The 22,516-nt window shown below is 39.0% G+C and overlaps 1 protein-coding gene and 1 long non-coding RNA gene across 6 annotated transcripts in view; one reads left to right on the top strand and one right to left on the bottom strand.

Moving 5' to 3' along the window:
- Positions 1 to 13,432, bottom strand: part of LOC309640470 — a 30,178-nt gene extending 16,746 nt beyond the window's left edge. Inside the window, exon 1 of the long non-coding RNA XR_014252253.1 lies at positions 13,048 to 13,432. This is a non-coding gene — a long non-coding RNA (uncharacterized lncRNA). The remainder of the gene's footprint in view (positions 1 to 13,047) is intronic.
- A 1,375-nt stretch (positions 13,433 to 14,807) lies between these two features.
- ZDHHC17 (zDHHC palmitoyltransferase 17) overlaps positions 14,808 to 22,516 on the top strand; it is a 137,404-nt gene continuing 129,695 nt past the window's right edge. For 4 of the 5 annotated variants that reach the window (XM_082418986.1, XM_082418990.1, XM_082418988.1 and 1 more), the window contains exon 1: positions 14,808 to 15,030. In XM_082418986.1, the coding sequence (XP_082275112.1) occupies positions 14,938 to 15,030 (93 nt within the window). In that variant the 5' untranslated portion in view covers positions 14,808 to 14,937. Of the gene's footprint in view, positions 15,031 to 15,216; positions 15,453 to 22,516 lie in introns of those variants that run through there. The other variant, XM_082418989.1, reaches the window with a different exon arrangement.

Here is a 22,516-nt window from a genome sequence, read left to right as displayed (position 1 = left end):
GTCCATGTCATCCAGATATTTCATAGTACAGATGTACTGTAATGCATTTAACTGTTTATCTATTGAAATACAATTTAAATGATTTTAGATTTTCACTATTACAAACATTGTTACAATAAGTTACTTTGTAATGTATATTCTTGCATGCTTATGTGATGTATCTGGAAGGCAACTTTCTAGAAATGGAATTGCTGGGCCAAAGATTAGATGTACTTGATATTTACATAGATACCACAAAAATGCCATCCAAAAAGGTTATGCCAGCCTGTGCTCTTACCAACAGCATGTGTCTGAGAGCGTCTGTTTTAAATCTTTGCCAATCTGGTAGTGAAACATGGTATAGCATTGTTATTTTGATATGCATTTCTTTAATCATGGATGAGATCTAGCACTTCTCATACATTTATTAACCATTCGTATTTCTTCTTCTCTGAGTTATATTCTTTTCGTGACTGGAATTTTATATTGCAGATCATTTCCAAGAAAGAGTACATGTTTTTGCATTTCATATTAAGAAACTCTGAAAATTTTAAAGCTTATAATTAAAATTAGAATTATATTGGTACCAGGGTCATGTATAATGAAATAATGGTTTTTGCTTTGGGGAAAAGCTCTCCAGTCCATCTGTGTCTACTTGCATTCACCACACCCGGGAATAATAGTCTCAGACATTCACATCCTCTTTAAAAAGCTGCACAATGATATGTTTTATTGTAACCATGAGGCTCAAAAATATAAAAGTCATAGAGGATGGGCTGGCTCAGTGCCAATAGCACAGAAAACAGCTTTTCAGAGGTTATGTAAGAAGGAGGTAAGAAACTACATGATTATGCCATGTGTGAAATTAAAAAGCTGGGATTGGCCCAGATCTCAAGTGCAGCTGGGAAAGAAACAGGAGCAGTAGTCAAATGCAAAGGAGAAAATCACCAGCACTGGTGTGAATTCGAATACTGTTTGCCACACAAAGGTTAAGCAAAGGACCTATTTATCTTTGTTTCAATTCAAGGTAAGTAGATCTCCAACATAGGGAAGCCCCTGAGTAGGACAAACCAACTGCTTTAGTTTTAGTTTGTTTGGTGGTGGTGGTTTTTGGTTGCAAGTGCAGGAGCCTGACTCAAACTAGTTCAGGCTAAAAGAGAATTCACCGGTTTATGTAAAAGAAAGTTGAGAGATTAACAATGTTCTAGTGTCAGTGAGTTCACGGCTGACTCCAAAGGGCTGTGCCTTAACCTCCAGCTCTTGCCTGCTTTTCTCTGCTTGGGCTCCTTCTCAGGCGGGCTCTCCCTACAAGGTAGAAGAGATGGCTGAGAATATAAAGTACTGAGAATATAAAGATGGATAAGACATCATGCCTATTCTTTTCATTTTATAAAAATTTATTATTAAGGTCATTTCCAGAGAATTCATCTTTATCCCCTTTACTTAAACTAATTCCTTCTTTTCTTGGACTATTTTTGTTCTCTTTCTACATATAACCACTACAGTAAATTCCAGAATATATGTAATTTTTTACCTTTTCACAAAGTCACATTTCACATTTCATTTATTTCATTTGTACTTGCCCAAGAATTGTAATCTTTATATTTTTATGAATGGCTGCCTAATCCTAATTGTTCATTGATTCAATGCACATTTTTTTTTCATATTTAAAGAGCAATTTTAGGTTCACAGCAAAATTGAGGGGAAGGTACACAGATTTCTCATGTACCCCCTGCCTTCACACATGCGTAGCCTCCCCCATTACCAACATTCCCCATTAGAGTGGTACATTTGTTACAATTAATGAACCTACATTGACACATCATTGTCAATCAAAGTCCATAGTTTACAGTACAGTTCATTCTTGATGTTGTACATTCTATGGGTTTGGACAAATGTTAATGACATGTATCCTCCATTATAGTATCATAGAGTATTTTCAATGCCCTAAACATTCCCTGGGCTTTGCCTACTCTTTCCTCACCTGTACCCACCCCCCCAACCCTGGACAACTACTGATCTTTTTATTGTCTCCGTAGTTTTGCCTTTTCCAGAATGTCATATATTTAGAATCATACAATATGTAGCCTTTATTTTTTATCTTATTTTGTTATTTTAAAATTAATTTTTATTGGAGTATAGTCGCCAATATGTAGCCTTCTAAAACTGGCTTCTTTCACTGAGTAATATGCATTTAAGTTTCCTCCATGTCGTTTAATGGCTTGCTGGCTCATTGCTTTTTAACCCTGAATAATACTCCATTGTCTGTATATACCACAATTTGTCCATTCACCTACTGAAGGACATCTTGGTTCCTTCCAAGTTTTGGCAGTTATGAATAAAGCTTCTATAAACATCCATGTGCAGGTTTTTATGTGTGGACATAAATTTTCAACTCCTTTGGGTAACTACCAACAAGCACGATTGCTGGATCTTATGGTATGAGTATAGTTCATTTTGGAAGAAGCTGCCAAACTGCCTTCCAAAGTGGCTGTACCATTTTGCATTCCCACCAGCAATGCATGAGAGTTCCTGCTCCTCCATATCATTGCCAGCATTAGGTGTTGTCAGTGTTCCAGATTTTGACCATTTTAGTAGGTATATAGTGGAGTCTCATTGTTGTTTTAATTTGCATTTCCCTGATGACATATGTTGTGGAGCAGCTTTTCATAAGCTTATTTGTCATCTGTATATCTTCTTTGGTAATGTGTCTGTTCAGATCTGTGGCCTATTTTTAATCAGGTTGTTTGTATTCTTATTGTTGAATTTTAAGCGTTCTTTGTATAATTTGGATAACAGTCCTTTAACAGATGTGTCTTTTGCAAATATTTTCTCCCAGTCTGTGGCTTGTATTCTCATGCTTGTGACATTGTTTTTCGCAGAGCAGAAGTTTTTAAATTTTAATAAGGCTAGCTTATCCATTATTTCTTTCATGGATCATCTCTTTGGTGTTGTATCTAGAAAGTCATCACCATAAGCAAGGTCATCTAGGTTTTTTCCTATGGTATCTTCTAGAAGTTTTTATAGTTTGCATTTAGATCTGTCATCCATTTTGAGTTAAGCTTTGTGAAAGGCATAAGGTCTATGTCTAGAGTCACTTTTTTTGTGCATGTGGATGTCCAGTTGTTCCAGCACCATTTGTTGAAAACACTATCTTTGCTCTATTGTAATGCCTTATCTCATTTGTCAGAAACGTTGACTGTCTATATCAGGGTCTATTTCTGGGCTTTCTATTTTGTTCCATTGATCTATTTGTCTAGTCTTTCACCAATAACACACTGTCTTGATTACTATAGCTTTATAGTTAGTCTTAAATTGGGTAGTGTCATCCTTGACCTTTGTTATTTTCTTTCAATATTGTGTTGACTATTCTATTTTTTGCCTCTCCATATATACTTTAGAATCATTTTGTCAATATCCACAAAATAACTTTCTGGGATTTTGATTGGGATTGCATTGGATTTATATATCAAGCTGGGAAGAACAATATTGAGTCTTCCTATCTATGAACACGGAATACCTCTCCATTTATTTAGCTCTTTAATTTGGTTCTTAAGAGTTTTGAAGTTTTCCTCATACAGATCTTGTACATATTTTGTTAGATTTATACCAGTTATTTCATTTTTGTAAATTGCACTGTGTTCTTAATTTCAAATTCCACTTGTTCACTGCTAGTATACAGGAAAGCAATTGACTTATGTGTATTAATCTTGTATCCTGCAAACTTGCTGTAATCAATTATTAGCTCCAGGATTTTTTTTGTCAAATCTCTTAGATTTTCTACATAGATGATCACGCCATCTGCAAACAAAGACAGTTTAATTTCTTCCTTCTCAATCTGTATACCTTTTATTAAATTTTCTTCTCTTATGGCATTAGCTAGTACTTCCAGTATGGTGCTGAAAAGGAGCAATGAGAGGGAATATGCTTGCCTTATGCCTGATTTTAGTGGGAAAGCTTCTAGTTTCTCACCATTAAGTGTGATGTTAGCTGTAGATATTTTTTTTAGTTTTTAAAATCAAGTTGAGGATGTTCCCATTTATTCCTAATTTACTGAGAGTTTTTATGATGAATGGGTATTAGATTTTGTCAAATGCTTCTTCCGCATCTATTGATATGATCATTTTATTTTTCTTTTTTAGCCTATTGATGTGATGGATTATGTTAATTGATTTCCATTGAATCAGCCTGTGTGGCTGGGATAAATCCCACTTGGTTGTAGTGTATATTTATTTTTATATATTGTTGGATTCAATTTGCTAATATTTCATTGAGAATTTTTGCATCTGTGTTCATGAGAGATATTGCTCTTTAGCTTTCTTTCCTTGTAATATTTTTGTCTGGTTTTGATATTATAGTAATGCTAGTGAATTAGCACTAGAATGAGTTAGGAAATATTCTTTCTGATTCTGTCCTCTAAAAAAGATTGTAGAGAATCAGTATAACTTCCTCCTTAAATGTTAGATCAAGGTACACTTTTAAAGTACAGTTTGTATTTGGAAATTATATGATAGCTTAGGGTGAAAGAGCTCAAATCCTAAGCACAGTGTCCTGAATTATCATCATGGGAAAAGGAAGTGCTAGATCACCTAGAAACCTGTCCTTGGTTTGTTTCAGAGCACTCCTCTCCTGATTTCTACAACATTTACTGAAAACCTACTATATGACAGCAGGCATTGTGCTAGGTGCTTGATAATTAATTAATTAATTAATTACACATGCACATATATACACATATATACATATATGTGAATAAATATATATCCATTTTTGTTTAAAATTAAAATTTTTTATTTTGACAAAATTTCAGACCTTTGTTGCAATAAGTGAATAAAGAATTTCTACATATCCTTCACTCAGATTCCTCAAATATTTACATTTTATTATCATTTCTCTTGGAGACTTTCAGCCATGATGTTCCATTATCCTTAAATACTTCAGCATATATTTCCTAAAAACGAGAACATTCTTTTATATAACCATAGAACAATGATTAAAATAAGGAAATTAGCATTGATGCAAAAGTATTGTCTACTGTATGGATTGTATTCAAATTTTGCCAATTGTTCCAATAAGTGTCTGCTATAGGAAAACAAAATTCTGGATCATATGTTGCATTCAATTTTTATTTAATTTGGAATAATTCCTCACTCTTCCTTTGTCTTTCATGACATTGGCATTTTTTTAGGAGTACAGGCCATAAATTTTGTAGAATGTCCCTCAGTTTGGGTTTGTCAGACGTTTCTTCACAATTATATTCAGGATATGACTTTTGGTAGGAATATCACAGAAGTGACGTTGTCTTCTCAATGCATCATTTCAGGAGGCACATAATGCCAATTTATTCCATGTCCCTATTTTTAAAGTACTTAGCATCTAGGAATGGTGACAGACACACAGAGAAATAACTTTGATGTAGTCTGATTATCACAACAAGTCAGACGTACATGTGCGTAGACATCTTTTATTCATTCTTCATATTTTCTTGGCTTACCTTTTCGCTCCAGCCATTGCTGTTGCAGCCAACTATGCTCTGCCACAGCCTTGCCTCAAGTGCATGGAGCATCTCCTGCTTTTGCAGTAGGAATTCTCTGCCACCACCACCTGGGATGCCTGCAGAAGCCCATCCAGCTATTCTGGCACAGGCACAGACTGGGAAGTGGAAGGAGCTGACACTCACCGGAGAAACCACTGAGGGGTAGAGCCAGTGAATCAATCATCAATTGATTCTGTATCAGTCAGTTCTGACAATTCTGAGGCACAATTTACACAGCTCTTCAAAGGCTCTCATCAGGACAAAGCTCCAGGTACCCACAGTGGTGACCAGCTCAAAAACGCATGCTTGGATTGGCTTTCTTTCCTTCTATTTACCATTCTTCTCCATACTCACACTCCTGTCTCTTGGAATTACTTCCAAAGCAAACCAACTGCATCTAAACCCTTGTCTCAGACTCTACCTTTCGAGGGAACCCAAGATAAGACATTTGATTTCAGGAGTAGACCTAGAAAGCAGACACCCAGAAAAGGATTCTGGAACTGAATCCCTCGCCAGTCAGACACTTGCACTTTTGGTGGAAAGTGTGGAAGGTGATAACCCTTGGCCTGATTCAGCATCACTAACACTTTTACTGGTAGATGACTGGGATGAATTATAGGTAGAAAGTCAAGCATTTGCTTATGAACTAAGGATAGCCCTTGAACAGTTGGAAGGCAATGGTAATTATAAGACCTGTGGATTGGCTTATTTTTGTTAAGGGCTCATGAAAACTTAAAAAAAGAGAAAAAGAAAAAAGAAAGAAAGGAAAAAAAAAAGAAGGGACAGGCTCAAGTTACCAACTTTCAATTCTAGGCAGGCTGTGAATACCAGAAAGCGTCCAAGGCAGTATTTAAAGAGATGTTTATCTTTTGTATCCACAGAGCAAACTGTGCTCATAATCGGACCCAGGATTGAGTTATAAGGTAGCATAGCTACAAAGGAGACTGAAATACTGTCTTGACAAGTCTTCTATGCCAAAGGCAGGGACCTAAAAGGGAATAAATGGAAACCTGAGACTTGCAACAGTAGCATTTAGATGAACAAGCCTGAGGGGCTTCCCTGGTGGCGCAGTGGTTGAGAGTCTGCCTGCCAATGCAGGGGACACGGGTTCGAGCCTTGGTCCGGGAAGATTCCACATGCCGCGGAGCAACTGGGCCCGTGAGCCACAATTACTGAGCCTGCGCGTCTGGAGCCTGTGCTCCGCAGCAAGAGAGGCCGCAATAGTGAGAGGCCCGCGCACCACGATGAAGAGTGGTCCCTGCTTGCCGCAACTAGAGAAAGCCCTTGCACAGAAACGAAGACCCAACACAGCCAAAAAAACCCAAACAAACAAACAAAATAGATGAACAAGCCTGAGAAATGTCAAAATGTCTTCTGAAATCTGTGTTGGTACAAGTAGCTTCCTCTGCTTTGCTTAAGAATAACCTACCTTTTCTGGAGACCCTGCAAAAACCTGTATGAAGCAATAGACACATAAACAAAGATCTGTAAGACCTGGTTAATATTTATTTACCTGAAGGAACTGAGGAGTGAATCCTGAAAGTGTTGGACCAGGGAAGGCAAATGTGGACAGGAGAGAATTAATTGACATTGAAAAACACCTGGAGTTTCATGACATAGCAAGGACACATGGAGCTAGTTCTAATATATTGCTGGGATGGCTCCTTAAAGCTTAGATAGGATGAAGGCCTATAGCAAATGAAGGAGAGATTCTAGAAGTGCCTTGACTTCCTTGAGGAAGGTGTCAGAAGGCTCAGGGAGGTTAGAATGTAAGAACAAATGTATGATATTATACCTGAGAACCCACCATCTGACTATGTTTCTTTTAAGAGCCCAGTGGACACACCTATCTCCAAGGCAGTAAGAAATACAGTGGTGAGGGTACCATTGGCATCTTTGAGAAGCTCAGCGGTAGTTATCCACTGTAGGTGACAGTAAGAGATGCTGCTATCGGACTGGGCTCCTTAATATTAATTCAATTGATAAGAACACAAAATAGCAGAGGCCAGATGGTAGTACTTGACCAACAGAAGGAAGTGTACATAATTGTGATAATGCAAGGCCAGAATGGCAACCAGAATATCTTCACCCACAGGGCTCTGTTACAATGACTAATAGACCATGGTGTGTCTCAGGGCAAGTTAAATGAGCATCCACTAGGGTGTTACTTGATCTATATGTACAACCACAAAAAAAAAAAAAAAAAAATCAACAGCTGGTTAAAAGAAGGCAGATGACAGCTGTCTCAGTGGAAAATTGCAACCCCTCACACTCACTTTACAGATCTAAGTGAGTTCTCTGACCCAAAGCCCACCATTTGAATGGGAGTCTGGGAAAAGACCCAGCAATGCTAGCACAAGTATATATACCACATATTTTCCCAATTGTTCTCCAAAAGGACATATGCCCATTTATGGACATATGCCAGATTTGCCCATAAGCCATAGTTTAACCCCTTGTATAAGTTAATCAGGGTGGTCCCATTTCCTTTGCCAAAGATTAGCTTGAGCATAGACGGTAGTTAAATCCGGAACAATGCAACCTGAGGGGTGGGATTCTGCAAGCTTTCCTTGTTTTAAAAAATAGGCACATGAGAAGGAACAGTCCTTTTATTGCCCATAGATATTTCTATGTGAGCTGCAGCAGCCATGTTGAGACCATGAGGTTTCTTGCCTTTTCACTGAGAATAGCAGAGTAGAAGAATCTGATTGAATCTTCATAATATTCAATTCAGAGGTGTTGAATTAACCTGGGAAATACTTGAATCTTCACGAAATTTTGAAGTGTTGAATTAACCTGACTCTAACTCCTTGTTGTAAGAAATAACTACTATTCACATTCACTTAATGATTTCTGTAAACATTTTAAAAACTGTTGGGATATCACTTAACATTTTTTGAGTTAGTCAGGGAAGCAAGCCATGCTCAATATTTAACAATCACTTGTATGTGAATGTGTATGGAAGAGTGTGTTTTATTGGTCATGTATTCATACAAGCAGATGCAGTATAAACTCGCAAACACAGATTTGAAAATAATGCACACATGGTGTTCATATTTGAACCTTTCTCATGGATTTTGTGGTGTGGGCCAATATGGTGTTTACATTATGTAATTCCTGCTGTGCAAGTAAAGCACTTTTTTTTTTTCCTAAAATGTTTTTTCCCCAAGTATCCTATTATGGATACTGGTTTTGTTAATTATGATTTTTTTTCTTTTTTCTTTTTTTAGAATATAGCAGTAATGTTATTGCTGAAATGAATGATTTTCTTTTTCTGAAATATAATCACTGATGCTTGAAAGATAGAATTTTAGTACTGTAAACAGGCTTTAGTAATTAATGTGAGAGACTTAAAAAGAAATGACTATTAAGTGTGCCTAAATGAATTTTGCAGTAACTGGTATTCTTGGTTTTGTCCTACTTATACACATTATACACATTCAGAACTTGTATTATGAGTTTGACAGTCTTTTGGAGTAACCAGCAACTTTGATGCTTGCACTAAGATTTTATTTGGAATGCAAGAGGTTGAAAGAGGTTTGAGTAGTACACATGTAACTAATTTATTAGAAATCTATCCTAAAGAAATCTACCAGTTTCTGCAAATGCCTTTTTTAAATTCATCATGGATGATTAGTGAAAATGCAGAGTATCATACTTTTCTTCTTGCCTGTCAACTACATAAGCAGTTTTGTACAATGAGAAATACTCATTTGTTTGACATTCCATGTTAAACTACTGTCATGTTTAGCTTCATTGCATGTAATGTAGACCTAGTCCATCTGATCATGTGTTCTGGAGAGTGTTCTTTATTCAATAAAGTTTTAATTTAGTAAAAAAAAAGAAATAATAAGGGTCCTTATCATATAAGCCACTTTTAGTCAAGTTTTCTGTTACTTAAACCTCAAAATATTCTAACTGATATACAAGGGCCCAGGAGAATAATACGTAAACCACTGAATAGAATAAGATAAAATTATAAATGCTGCAATGGAAAGGATTTTAAGACAAATTCCTAAGTGAACAAAACAAAACAAAACAAAGTGTAGAACAATTTGTACAGCTCAGACATCATCTTTTAAGGATATATGTGTATATACCTTAAAATTTGGGGAAGACTATGATTAACCATGATTAACTCTGTGACGTTTTATTGGGATGAATGGGGAGAAAAAAAAGAGACTTAATTTTAATTGTAGGTATTACCTAATTATTTAAACTTTTAAAAGGATGTACAATTATTATTTTTAAAATTGAAAAGCTATTTAAAAAAACAAAGAGAAAATTGTTAATTTCTAGATAGGCAGGTGTTTTCATTAGGATTCTGCAAGAGTCTGGGGATAGCAGACATAGCAATTAAATGCTGATGCCTAAAATGGAGTGAGGCCCCAGATTCAGATAAATGCTTTCACTTCTAGTTTTTTCTCTTAATGTGGTATCTTTAGCTATGGCATCTTCTCTGAGTGAAGCTAGAAGGTATAATCCAGAAGAGTAGGGAATACCAGATATCACAACTACAACAGTTTAGCTCCTTTTATTTGAGAGACAGAATATCTAATAAACTGCCTTTGGGTGCTAGGACTGTGTCTCATCTCATTTACCATGTGTATTAATGATTTAGAAGTGGGAAAAAAGGCTACTTACTAATGGAAATCCTTCCTTCGGTTTCACTAATAAGACTATCTGTCTAGAAATTATTTAGGTAAGGAAGATAAAAGAATATTAAGAAAATTGAGAAGAAAATAAAAGAAGAATTACAGCATGAGGGATTTAGGATAGAAATCAGGAAGAAATTTCTGACAGTAAAAACTATCACAGATAGAACAGAGGTTAATTATAGACATTGCAGATTTTTCATTATGAGAGTTTAAAAGGAAATTATCATCTGTTTAGGGTGGTATTATTATAGTTAGAATTATAAAGATAAAAGGGACTTTCAGAGCACCTATTCCAAGCCCCGTCATTTTACAGATGACAAAACTGAGCCTGAGAAATTAAAGTGAAAAAGATCACACAGTTAGTCAGCTGTAAAGCCGGAACCAGTGTTCAGTTTCTTATAATAGTCCTTCTTCTATACCACACTTACTGAGAATTATGTTGTCTGAAGACAACTAGGATAAACTAGATGACTTCTCAAAGTCCTTTATAGGTTAAAGACATTAGTCAAGAATTAAAGCCATCATTTATCACAGTCAGGGATTTTTTTACATCTGGGGTCCATGGGCTATGCTGAGAAAGTCTCGACCCTCTAATATTTATGCAAAATTGTGTGTATGTATGTTGGACATTTGTAGCTCCCAGTGCCTTCTCATAATGGGCTAACCTAACAGCAAGTATCCCAAAAGCTGAAAGTGAGATTAATCTCAGAGAATGAAATAAGGAAAAATCATGCAATGAATGAGGTAACCAATCATAGAAAGAACCCAAACTCAGCAATGAGGGGTGGAGGAGCCAGGGGACTCTCAGGTTCAGCAATCTGGGAATAGACCCTAGAGCACCTGAGTATATCAGCATATTAAAAGCTGAGTGGGGGGCTTCCCTAGTGGCGCAGCGGTTGAGAGTCTGCCTGCCAATGCAGGGGACACGGGTTCGAGCCCTGGCCTGGGAAGATCCCACATGCCGCGGAGCAACTGGGTCCGTGAGCCACAACTACTGAGTCTGCGCGTCTGGAGCCTGTGCTCCGCAGCAAGAGAGGCCGCGACAGCGAGTGGCCCCCGCTTGCCGCAACTAGAGAAAGCCCTCGCACAGAAACGAAGACCCAACACATACAAAAAAAAAAAAAAAAAAATTTAAATGCTGAGTGGGCATGGAGGAAAACTCTCGGGTGCTGGGGATTTTTGAAATGTCCAGGTGGTCAACTAAAACTGCACCACAGATTTTCCCCCTTATACCTGTTTAAAAAATGAAAAAAAAGTCTAGAAAATCCACCAATTCAGCAACCCCAAAATGAAATGGTCATATCCCAAAGTTAAAAAAGAAAAAGAGAGAGAGAGAGAGAGAAATAAAAAACAGACAGGGACACAAAGGAACATAATATTCTGAAACGGAGCAGAGAAAAAACGAATGAGCTTACTTCTTAACTTTGCCCTTTCATCCACCTACCCATCTCAAGCTATACTGATAAAGATACCAAATATCTGAGATTCACGCTAATATCCCCAAATTTGCAGAGAAACAAAACTAATGCATCTCCTTACATTTTCTCATTGTACATTACTAGAAATAGCTGCAAGAAAGGCCGGTGATGTGGAGAAAGTGAACCATGGAGCTGACCCTTTACAATGAAAGTGAAACTCCAGGGCTACTCACTAAGATGGGGAGATGATCCGATGTCTGAGGATAGTTCCCTATGGGCATGAGCTAAGAGATATGAGCTAGAATAAACACTCACTAAAGATAACATGACCCAGGTTTTCTCATGCAGGCTGTATCTCGCCTCAACAAGGCTTATGTCTCCCCCATTTCCTCAAGGAATGGAAAAGTAAACAGAAGATGAAATACTCTGTCCTCAAACAGAAACTAAGAGTGGAAATGAAACTGGACTCAGACACAGAGGAAAGAAAGTAAAGACGTTACCCACACCATGTCACAACAAATGGAATGTCTGAAGAGCCTTCGGAGCCTGAGCAAGAGGAGAAGAAACGGCACAGCAACCATGCAAGCACGCTATAGCCAGAGAACGTATGCAACTTTCCTCAGGTCATAGAATTAAGACGACAGAAATAGGATTGAAACCCAGGTGGTCTGACTAGCATGGGAAATATGGATAGAAGAGTGTTTCTTAAATAGGATAAAGCAGCTGAGCCAACTTTAGTTCGATTTCCAACTCTCAGTTTCATTCTTAGGTGTAAATAAGCCAATGAGGGAAGAGCCCCTGGTTGCTGATCTAATACCTTAGGGGACATAAGCTAATCAGGGTATATCCCTCCAATGACGGACCAGGAGCTTGGGGAAGAGGTCAGGGGCAGTAGTGCCAGGGAACATCATGGAAGTAGCCTGGTAACAGTCTAGGCCTACAACAGTTACCATACATCCATACTGTCCTAACGAAGCCCTCAGATAAGTTTACTCTTCCCTCAACAGGGAGCACGGCAGGGGTCCAGCAACAGTGAATCAGAGCACTATTAGCACTGAGATAAGCGGGGACCGGGACCCCCTACGAGAGTGCTTGCATTTGTACCTGGACAAAGGTCTCAAGCAACAGAATACAAAGAAACTATAAGGGACTAAAAATAACTACATGCATGCACAGTTAGGGCAATTATCAACAATAAGACAAAAAGGTCATACACTAGCTGCCATGCTGGAGGTGTGGGGAGCAAAGGTATGGTATTTCCCCAAATCCCTGCACACAGTAGCACCAAGGGGCTGGGCAGACTACCTAAGCACCCCACCTCCAGCCCAACCCACCAATCGGCCCCTACCAGTCACCCCATTGAAGGAACCAGCCTGCCCTCCTTGGAGCAAGCAAGGGCACCTGTTACTTGGTTTCACTCCCTCGTGCTGCAGCACAAGTCCCAGTAAAGCCTTACCTGAATTTCTCATCTGGCCTCTTATCAATTTCTATTGATTAAAGGGTCCAAGGACTCGGGTCGGTAACAGCACCGCATCCCTAAATTAAACACATGTCAAATTCCACATATTCCCCTTAATTCTCTAATTTGATTTTATCTACACCAGTGACATAAGGGTAAGGAGGGGCAAGATGAAGATTGAATTGTTGAAGTGAAAATTATTTCTGTCCATGTTAAAAGGTGTCTGAAAGCAGTTTGGAGCTCCAAAGGCAGAACCCTAATTCTGACTAGTTCTGCACACTGGGTGGAAGAGTCAAAACCAAAATTCTTGGTTTGGGCCAGGACCAAAAGAATGAAAATGTTGCTTTTTCTCAGACTGAAATGAGAAAAAGCAACAGTGCTGGAACAGACACAGACATAGCCAGCCACAAAGTTAACAGGGAAGCTATTTCCCCCCCACCCCTGCGATGCAGCATCTGTCAAATGCCATATCCACCCCACTTTGAGTGATACTGTTCTCTTGCCAATGATGCCCAGACCCACTTTGCTATTTTTATTACTAGACTACCCAGTTACTGAACGGGCCCTCTCCTCATGACAGCATCCAATCCCCGGTTAATCCTCTTTTCCTAATCCCGCCTCAGAAACAGCATCCAATCCAGAACTGATCCCCGCTCTCCCTAGACCCTACAGACTCCTTTGGCGGGAACCTAAACTTTACAAAAGACGCTTTCTCCTCCCTTTTCCAGTGGTATCCAAGCTTCCTCTGGAGTGCCCTTCCTCTTGATTTACAAATAAATCTGATGTTATCGGATTGCAGGCTTCTTCCCGATTTGGCTTTAACACGAGACAGGTTAGTATCAGGATCTCTACTAGATGTTCCATGATTTTTGCTAAATCGTCCTCTGAGCAGTTTGGATTTTCGATTTTTAATAGCTAAAAACAAAGATAAATGCTTTATATAACAGTCCCATCAGCACATTTCTAGAAAGCAATCCCCTCCACCCCCATGCAGCCCTAATATCCGTTTAATAACGGCTTTAGTCATTTTATCTGGTTCGCATTTCAGCGAATTTAGTTTAAATGACTTCAGTTCTGAATTCCTGGATTACATTAAAATGTAGCAGATGGGGGCGTGCGGGCTTTGAGGGCGTACATCCTTAATGTGGTTACTCTTAATTCAAGACCAATGAGGGCAGGTTGCGATGATTTTTAACAGGTTTCTCCAGGAGGAAATCCCAAGCTCTATCCGTGTTTTACCGGGCGCCCCCCGGAGGCATAAATTGCGGGATGACCTTTTTGAATGCGGAGGAAGGGGTGCGTCTTTCGTCTTCTGGAGCGATGCACATCTGGATTCAAGCCTGAGAGCCCAAAACCTAGTACCTGGAGCGAAGTGATGGTTCCACTCCGGGTCTCTGAGAAGGGGTCCCGGGGGTATCGTATCGGGACAGTGGGGTTTGCGGGCTTGGACGCCCCGACTGCCGGGGATCCCGAATCTCGGCTGCGCCTCTCCGGAGCCCTGCTTTCGTTCCCGTGCCGCCGCTTGGTTTCCCACGTTAACTACCCGGTTGCCCAGCAGCCGCCTCCCCGGGGTAGCCAGAGGCGCACAGCTGCCTGGGGCGCGGGCCCGCTCGCGAGTGGCAGCGCCCACGCCCAGAGCCTTCCGCCCGCCTGCCCCGGCGCAGTGCAGCAGAGCGCGCTCCCGCTCGGACCGGCCCGGCCCGGCACGCGCGCACGCGCGCAGGGACCCGTGCTCCCCGAGGGGGGAGGGGGCAGAGGGGGCGTCACGGGGGGAAGGGAAGGAGGAGGAGGAGGCGGCCGCGTTGCCTCCGGCGGGGCTCGGGCTCGCCCTCGCGCTCGCCCTCCGCCTTGCCCGAACCCCGCGAGGGTGAAACGCTTTCTCCCGGCATGCAGCGGGAGGAGGGATTTAACACCAAGATGGCGGACGGCCCGGATGAGTACGAGACCGAAGCGGGCTGCGTGCCCCTTCTCCATCCAGAGGTGAGAAACGGCGCCGAGCGCATTACTAGCCCTGCGATCCTCCAACCTTTCTCCGCCGGGCTCGCCGGGGGCGGTGGCCTGCGTGTTCGGGGTAGTGGAACGCGCGGAAGTTGGGGAGGGCGGGGAGGCAAATCCAGGCCCGAGCGCGGCTGTGAGCGGATAACGGGGGAGGAGATAGCGGGGCGGGCCCGGCCGGGGCGGGCTCTGGGACGCCGTCCCTGGCTGTGCCTGGAGGACAGAGGTGGAGATGTTGAAGATTCTACTCTGTCGCCGCGCTGCTCGCGGGTGCATTGGCGGCGGGGGCCTGGTGCTGGTTTGGAACCGCACGATAAGCCTCTAGTCCTGCTCCAAGCCTCTCGGGGCGAGAAGGAAGCGCGTCTGGTTTTGATTTCTTCTCTTTTCCTTCGCCAGAGTGAATGACGGTATCTATTCCTCCCATTTGGCTCACTGTGGGGGAGTGTAGGGGACGAACACAGGTTTTTGGCCAAAGTGATGTCCTTCCCGTGATGCCGTAGGCAGCACCTCGGGGCCCCTTGTGTCTTTTATGTCCTTTGAGCGTTTGTCCTTAAGCGATTAAAAAGAGAGGTCAAAACTTTTGGGAATAGACCCACGCTCACATTAGCTTGTAACAGTACCGTGTTTTTTCGGGGGGGGGGGCGGGAGCCAGAGGAGGACAGTGCAACACGTTTCCCATCACATGAGTATCTTCCCCTGTAAGTAAACAGTGACCCTCTCCAAGATCAGTAGCATTCTGTTAGTTTATAGCTGAGCTAGTGCTAGTTCAGGCCTGGAAGCAATTCTTGATGCATTCCGGTTTTTAATGATCCATAGTAATGTGCGGAGGGCAGCAGCAAAGCTTCCTGAAGAACTCCTGTAGTTTTTATGAGCTTAAGGGATGAAGACAATCTTTGTGTTGTAGTAGAGTGAACAAACATGGAAGTCTCTACTTGGTTATCTTGCATTAGAATGATTCTGTTTATTTCTGGAGTTGGGATTATAGCATGCTTATATTACTTAGTATAATATAAATACAAGCACTTACCCATGTTATATGTTAATACTCATCACCTCATTCATCACTTTGACTTATCAAAGACAGTGGCACAGTTCCTTAGGAATATACCTGGGCCACTCTCAATGAAAAGGCTACTTTGGATTTCTGACAGAGTTCTACAGTAAAACTAAACATTTTTTTTTTTTTGACCAAAGTGGTAAAAAAAAATTCTCAGAATTGGCATCGGAGACATCTTTCTTTTAGTTCACACTTTAGGCCCTAAAAATATATCAAGAAATAGACAAAGTTTTCAGATGATGCATTGAAAATGTTGCTAAGGAATATTTCTATTCATCTACTCCTGTGAAAGTATTTTAAATACTTAAATATTGATTGTATGTATTTTAACATAACTCTTCTCTCTTCATAAACCTTTGCTTTGTGAAATAGTTCATTGTTTGGTACTTCAGGAATAATTTCAACAGGCAACAAATCCAGAAATTGCTTTGTATAATGTAATGGCCTGTAGGCTTGGAATTTAGAGACCAGTCTTCAAGTTGCCATTTAATAGACTATTACTAGAAAATCAACTTCCTCATCATTGGAAGTGGAAGTTGAAATAGATGATATGTACCATTCCTTTTTGCTTGACAAACACAAGGTCCACTTAGTTTAGGTGTTTTGAGTCTTAAGTTCATAACTACCAGGCCTAAGGTCTTTCTGCATTTTTCCTGTGGTTAGTTTTGCATTCACACCTGGTACAGACCTGGTATAGTTCTGCTGCTTCCTTGCTGTGCATTCTTGGGCAAGCTACTTCCCTGAGTTTTAGCTTCATGATTTATAATAATGGGATGAAATAATAATAACTAATAAGCTGAGGATTAAGTGAGATAATATATTCTTTTTTGTTGTTAAAGTAAGTGGTGTCTTCCTACTCCCTTGGAAAGAAACCTAGCAAACCTTTTTTCTTTGGTGAGCAAATAAAATAATAGTACCTTTAAGTCGTTTTTGGAGAGAACATAGACTTTTGGTCAAACTTGGGTTCCAATTCTGGATTTGTAGTAATTAGCCAAGTAACCTGAGACAGGTTCTTAATCTCTTAAAGCCTCAGTTTGTTCATCAGAAAATGGAGATGCTGCCTAGTTCACTTGGCTTTAAGGGATTAGGTGAGACTCTTTGTTGAGGTTTAAGAACTGGCACATTGTAGGTGCTCAGTTAATGTTACTCCTTTCTGCACCAGAAGGAGGGCGGTGTTATACATTTATTTTGATTTTGATGACTGGTGTAGAAACTTGTGTGGGTTTTTTTTTTTTTAAACATCTTTATTGGAGTATATTTCTTTACAATGGTGTGTTAGTTTCTGCTCTATAACAAAGTGAATCAGCTATACATATACATATGTTCCCATATCTCTTCCCTCTTGCATCTCCCTCCCTCCCACCCTCCCTATCCCACCCCTCTAGGTGGTCACAGAGCACCAGCTGATCTCCCTGTGCTATGCAGCTGCTTCCCACTAGCTATCTATTTTACGTTTGGTAGTGTATATATGTCCATGCCACTCTCTCACTTTGTCACAGCTTACACTTCCCCCTCCTCATATCCTCATGTCCATTCTCTAGTAGGTCTGTGTCTTTATTCCCATCTTACCACTAGGTTCTTCATGACCTTTTTTTTTTTCTTAGATTCCATATATATGTGTTAGCGTACTGTATTTGTTTTTCTCTTTCTGACTTACTTCACTCTGTATGACACACCCTTAACTCCATCCACCTCACTACAAATAACTCAGTTTCGTTTCTTTTTATGGCTGAGTAATATTCCATTGTATATATGTGCCACATCTTCTTTATCCATTCATCCGATGATGGACACTTAGGTTGCTTCCATGTCCTGGCTATTGTAAATAGAGCTGCAGTGAACATTTTGGTACATGACTCTTTTTGAATTATGGTTTTCTCAGGGTATATGCCCAGTAGTGGGATTGCTGGGTCGTATGGTAGTTCTATTTTTAGTTTTTTGAGGAACCTCCATACTGTTCTCCATAGTGGCTGTATCAATTTACATTCCCACCAACAGTGCAAGAGGGTTCCCTTTTCTCCACACCCTCTCCAGCATTTATTGTTTCTAGATTTTTTGATGATGGCCATTCTGACCGGTGTGAGATGATATCTCATTGTAGTTTTGATTTGCATTTCTCTAATGATTAATGATGTTGAACATTCTTTCACGTGTTTGTTGGCAATCTGTATATCTTCTTTGGAGAAATGTCTATTTAGGCCTTCTGCCCATTTTTGGATTGGGTTGTTTGTTTTTTTGTTATTGAGCTGCATGAGTTGCTTGTATATTTTGGAGATTAATCCTTTTTCAGTTGCTTCATTTGCAAATATTTTCTCCCATTCTGAGGGTTGTCTTTTTGTCTTGTTTATGGTTTCCTTTGCTGTGCAAAAGCTTTTAAGTTTCATTAGGTCCCGTTTATTTATTTGTGTTCTTATTTCCATTTCTCTGGGAGCTGGGTCAAAAAGGATCTTGCTGTGATGTATGTCATAGAGTGTTCTGCCTATGTTTTCCTCTAAGAGTTTGATAGTGTCTGGCCTTACATTTAGGTCTTTAATCCATTTTGAGTTTATTTTTGTGTATGGTGTTAGGGAGTGTTCTAATTTCATACTTTTACATGTAGCTGTCCAGTTTTCCCAGCACCACTTATTGAAGAGGCTGTCTTTTCTCCACTGTATATTCTTGCCTCCTTTATCAAAGATAAGGTGACCATATGTGCGTGGGTTTATCTCTGGGCTTTTTATCCTGTTCCATTGATCTATATTTCTGTTTTTGTGCCAGTACCATAGTGTCTTGATTACTGTAACTTTGTAGTTTGTGTGGGTTTTAATTTAGTGGAATAGGATCTTGCAGGAACAAGTTTATTTTACTTTTTATGTTCAAATTTAACACTGTGTCACAAAAATAGTTTCTCACTATTTGTTGAATAGGTGAATTATTTGTGGGATAAAGAAATTAGCTATCCTTAAATCTCCTGTTAGTATGCAGACTGCTCACTGTTAAAACCTTTCTTAGGGGATTATGTAATTAGATTAACAACGAACCCTTCTTTTTAGAGATATTTGCTATGAGAGAACCTTACTTTTCAATTAATTAAATAATCCATTCATTTAGTCAGTCACTTAAACATTTGTTTATCTTGAGACTTCAGTATATTTGGGGTAAATACAGTGAGAAACAGTATAGGATACTGGTTAAGAGCCAAGACTCTGGTGACAAATGGAGAATCTAGGTTCTGCCACTTACTATCATCATGGTCAAATTACATTTTACATTTTTGTGAAATTAGGATAATAGTACCTACCTCTTAGAGTCATTGTGAGTATTAACTAGAATAATGTTTGTAAAGCAGTCATCACAGACCTAGGCATGCAGACTGCCAAGCAAATGGAAAGAACTCTGACATATAGTGAGTACCGATGCTGTTGACTTTGTTTTCTGATGAAATAAGATTGTTTTATTTTAGTGGAAGAAATTAGAGGCTATTTGGAAAAAGATAAACTGATTATCAGGGGATTAGGGTGCTAATCCCAGCTCTTCCACTTTAGGCTAGTGGACATTTAAACTACACTTAGTTTCTTTGCTTTTAAGATAAAGAGGCTAGACTGGATGCTCTCTTCAGATTTCTTTAAACTCTAATGCTCTGTTGTATATTGTGATTTTTCAAGATTGATAGGCTTGAGCATCTATCTACTAGGTGCATAACACTGTACTAGGTTATATGGGTGAAAATAGAATAAATAGAATAGCTTATGCTCTCCAGAAGTTAATGATCCAGTTGGAAAGATATCAGAATACAAATAAGTGCTGAAATGAGAAGTGTAGGCTGTAAGTAGGTTCGGATTCCTGTTATCTAGAATGGTTAGAAGTAAAACTTCAGCAGAGATAAAGACCATATGTTGGTCTACAGATCCAGCTGGCTTGCTGTCACCAGCCTTCCGTTTCACTCACTAGTACGTCCTCAGTAAGCCTTCTCTGCTCTTTCATAGAATGAGGCCACAATACTCCCTTCAGCCAGAGTATTATTATAAGGGCTCTCTGTCTCAGCAGGATCTGACTCAGAGCTTTGAACTGGATTGCCTAGATTACCTGGGGCTTTCATCTCTTGCTCACTTCCTTTTTTTCTCAATTTCAAACTTCTATTACTGCCTTTTCTCTAGTGTCTCAATTTTTTTTTTTAATGGTAACTTTTTTGCTTCACATTAAATTTGTCCATATTCATGTCTCATTTATTCTTTGTTTAGAATATTAATCTGAAGAACTACTACATCTCCTGTCTTTACAGATTTTACAAAATCTATTTTTTGAAACTTTTCTTTAGTGAAAGTGGTTTTGCCTTTTTCCATTACTAAATTTTTTTGCCCTATTATATAGCGATATACATGTGTACACATATATAAACTCATTTGTTTTCATAAAGCAGATAGAAAGATACTTTGAAAATTACTTTTCTTTTTCTGATAGATTGCGGGCACACTCTTTCCTTTCAAAACATGTCTTTCTGTCAGTCTTTAGGATCTGATGCCTTTTTTATTCAGCAAAAATGCTATAGGCCATATACTTGTAATTTAGATTTAAAAATACTATACCCTAAGCATAGTAACTACTGAGTCAATATATGAAAATGAAAATGCGACTAATTGGTGACCTCATGGATTGTGGCAAAGCCAAAGTTGAAAATTACTGACCTGTAGAACCAAAAACTTATATTTGATTGAGAGAAATGCCATTTTACTGTTTTGACCTCTTTGTTTTGTTTCGATCCCTATTTTTATTTAATTTGTGAGACCTATCCCAAAAGTATTTATTAAGAGGGGACTGTGGAGTGGGTAAATATAAGAGGATGTAGGTTAAAAGTGAGAGTGCTGGTGTTTGGCTGCTTGAGTTCAAATCCTAGTTTTGTACTTACTAGCTTTGTGACTCTGGGCAAGTTATTGAACTGTGTTCCAATTTTCCAGACTAAAATGGGAATATAATAGCTCCTACCTCATGAAGCTGTCGTGAAGGTGAAATGAGAGAATGTATATAAAGTTCTATGTCTGGCACTTAGTAACACAATACATATTAGCTATTAAGATTTCAAGCAATAGTAGTATACATATATTAGGTATTGAGGCAACTGTCTAGGTAGCTAAGATAACGAAAATTGGTTGTCTGGGGTTTGAGGAGAGGACAGGCAGAGTACTGTTTATTATAAGCCTTTTTTGCACTGTTTAATTTTCTTAAAGATGTGTGCTTTGATATGAGGAGTGTTTATTGAGTATCTAAGTATGGTCTTGATGCTTTGATAGGCCATAGAATAATGAGGAATACAGAATAAGGCATTTTAAAATAACAAAAGCTGAATTGGAGGCCTTCAGATCCCTCAGGATAGATGAACGTGAGTGTGTGCATGTGTGTGTATTTTGTTAAAAATTTTAAATGCATTGTGGACCTCCTTTCCTCTAGAGAGTATCCTAAGGGTGTGTTAGGGTAGTTAGGGTTGGTTAGTCATTTAAAGTGTCTTGATGTAGTGTGCTTTTAACAGAACTCCCAACAGCCACATAATCCAGAAAGATGTTATTTCAATATCAGGGTTATGTGAAATTCTCTTTCAAAACATCATCTATTTCTAATATTATTTTATGATTAGATTCTATTACAGATAGGTAATTCAAGAATAAAATATCAAATAGTTTAAGCTTTGGAACTTAAAAAGTTGATTCAAGGCAATATTATATTTATAAAATATGCAAGTAAAATTCTCACCCAGTGCAATAATTATCCATTTGTAGGATGATATCTTCTGTTAAATTCTCCTTAAAATAGAGCTACAGGTAGCTAATTTGAAAGTAGAGTGAAACTTGAGCCTTCTTTAAATGAGATATTATGAAGAACTTAACTTCCTGAATTATAGAGGGTTGACAGAATATTTTTCATTTTTGTCTCAATTGGTGTTGAAAATTTACCAAATGAATTACTCTACTTTCTAGGATTAATACATACTAAATATGATAGAATCTTTCTTTGATAAATCAGAATATTATAGTGTCCTAGGCTCATCTTTCTGATTACTGATAATTATTGTTGAGGAGATGGAAGTGATAGGGCTAAATGTACCTGAAGGGGTTTCTTTGTATATATGTCAGATAACTTGTGTTTTTTATCAGTTGTTTTATACTAGGAAAAATCAAGTGAAAAATACTGTTAATTACTGATTGAGATGTTACTGTACCCTCATTCAGTTTTTTAAAATGTATGTGTGTGTGTATTATGAACATCTGTTAATTTATGAAGGATTTAATGAAGGATGAACAAAACTGGTGACCAAAACTATCTCCATTCTCATTAAAATAAATGAACAAATGAACGAATGAACAAACCCTTTTGTGAGCTGAAGAAGTTGCTTGTCGTGTTAGTTAGAATTCTTGGATTGCAGATGTCACCAACCTTTTAAAA

The sequence above is a fragment of the Balaenoptera physalus genome, assembly GCF_965194825.1.
Source record: "Balaenoptera physalus genome assembly, chromosome: 13".
Taxonomy (NCBI): domain Eukaryota; kingdom Metazoa; phylum Chordata; class Mammalia; order Artiodactyla; family Balaenopteridae; genus Balaenoptera; species Balaenoptera physalus.
The sequence above is the reverse complement of the archived record's forward strand: the minus strand, read 5'-3'. Positions and strand labels throughout refer to the sequence as shown.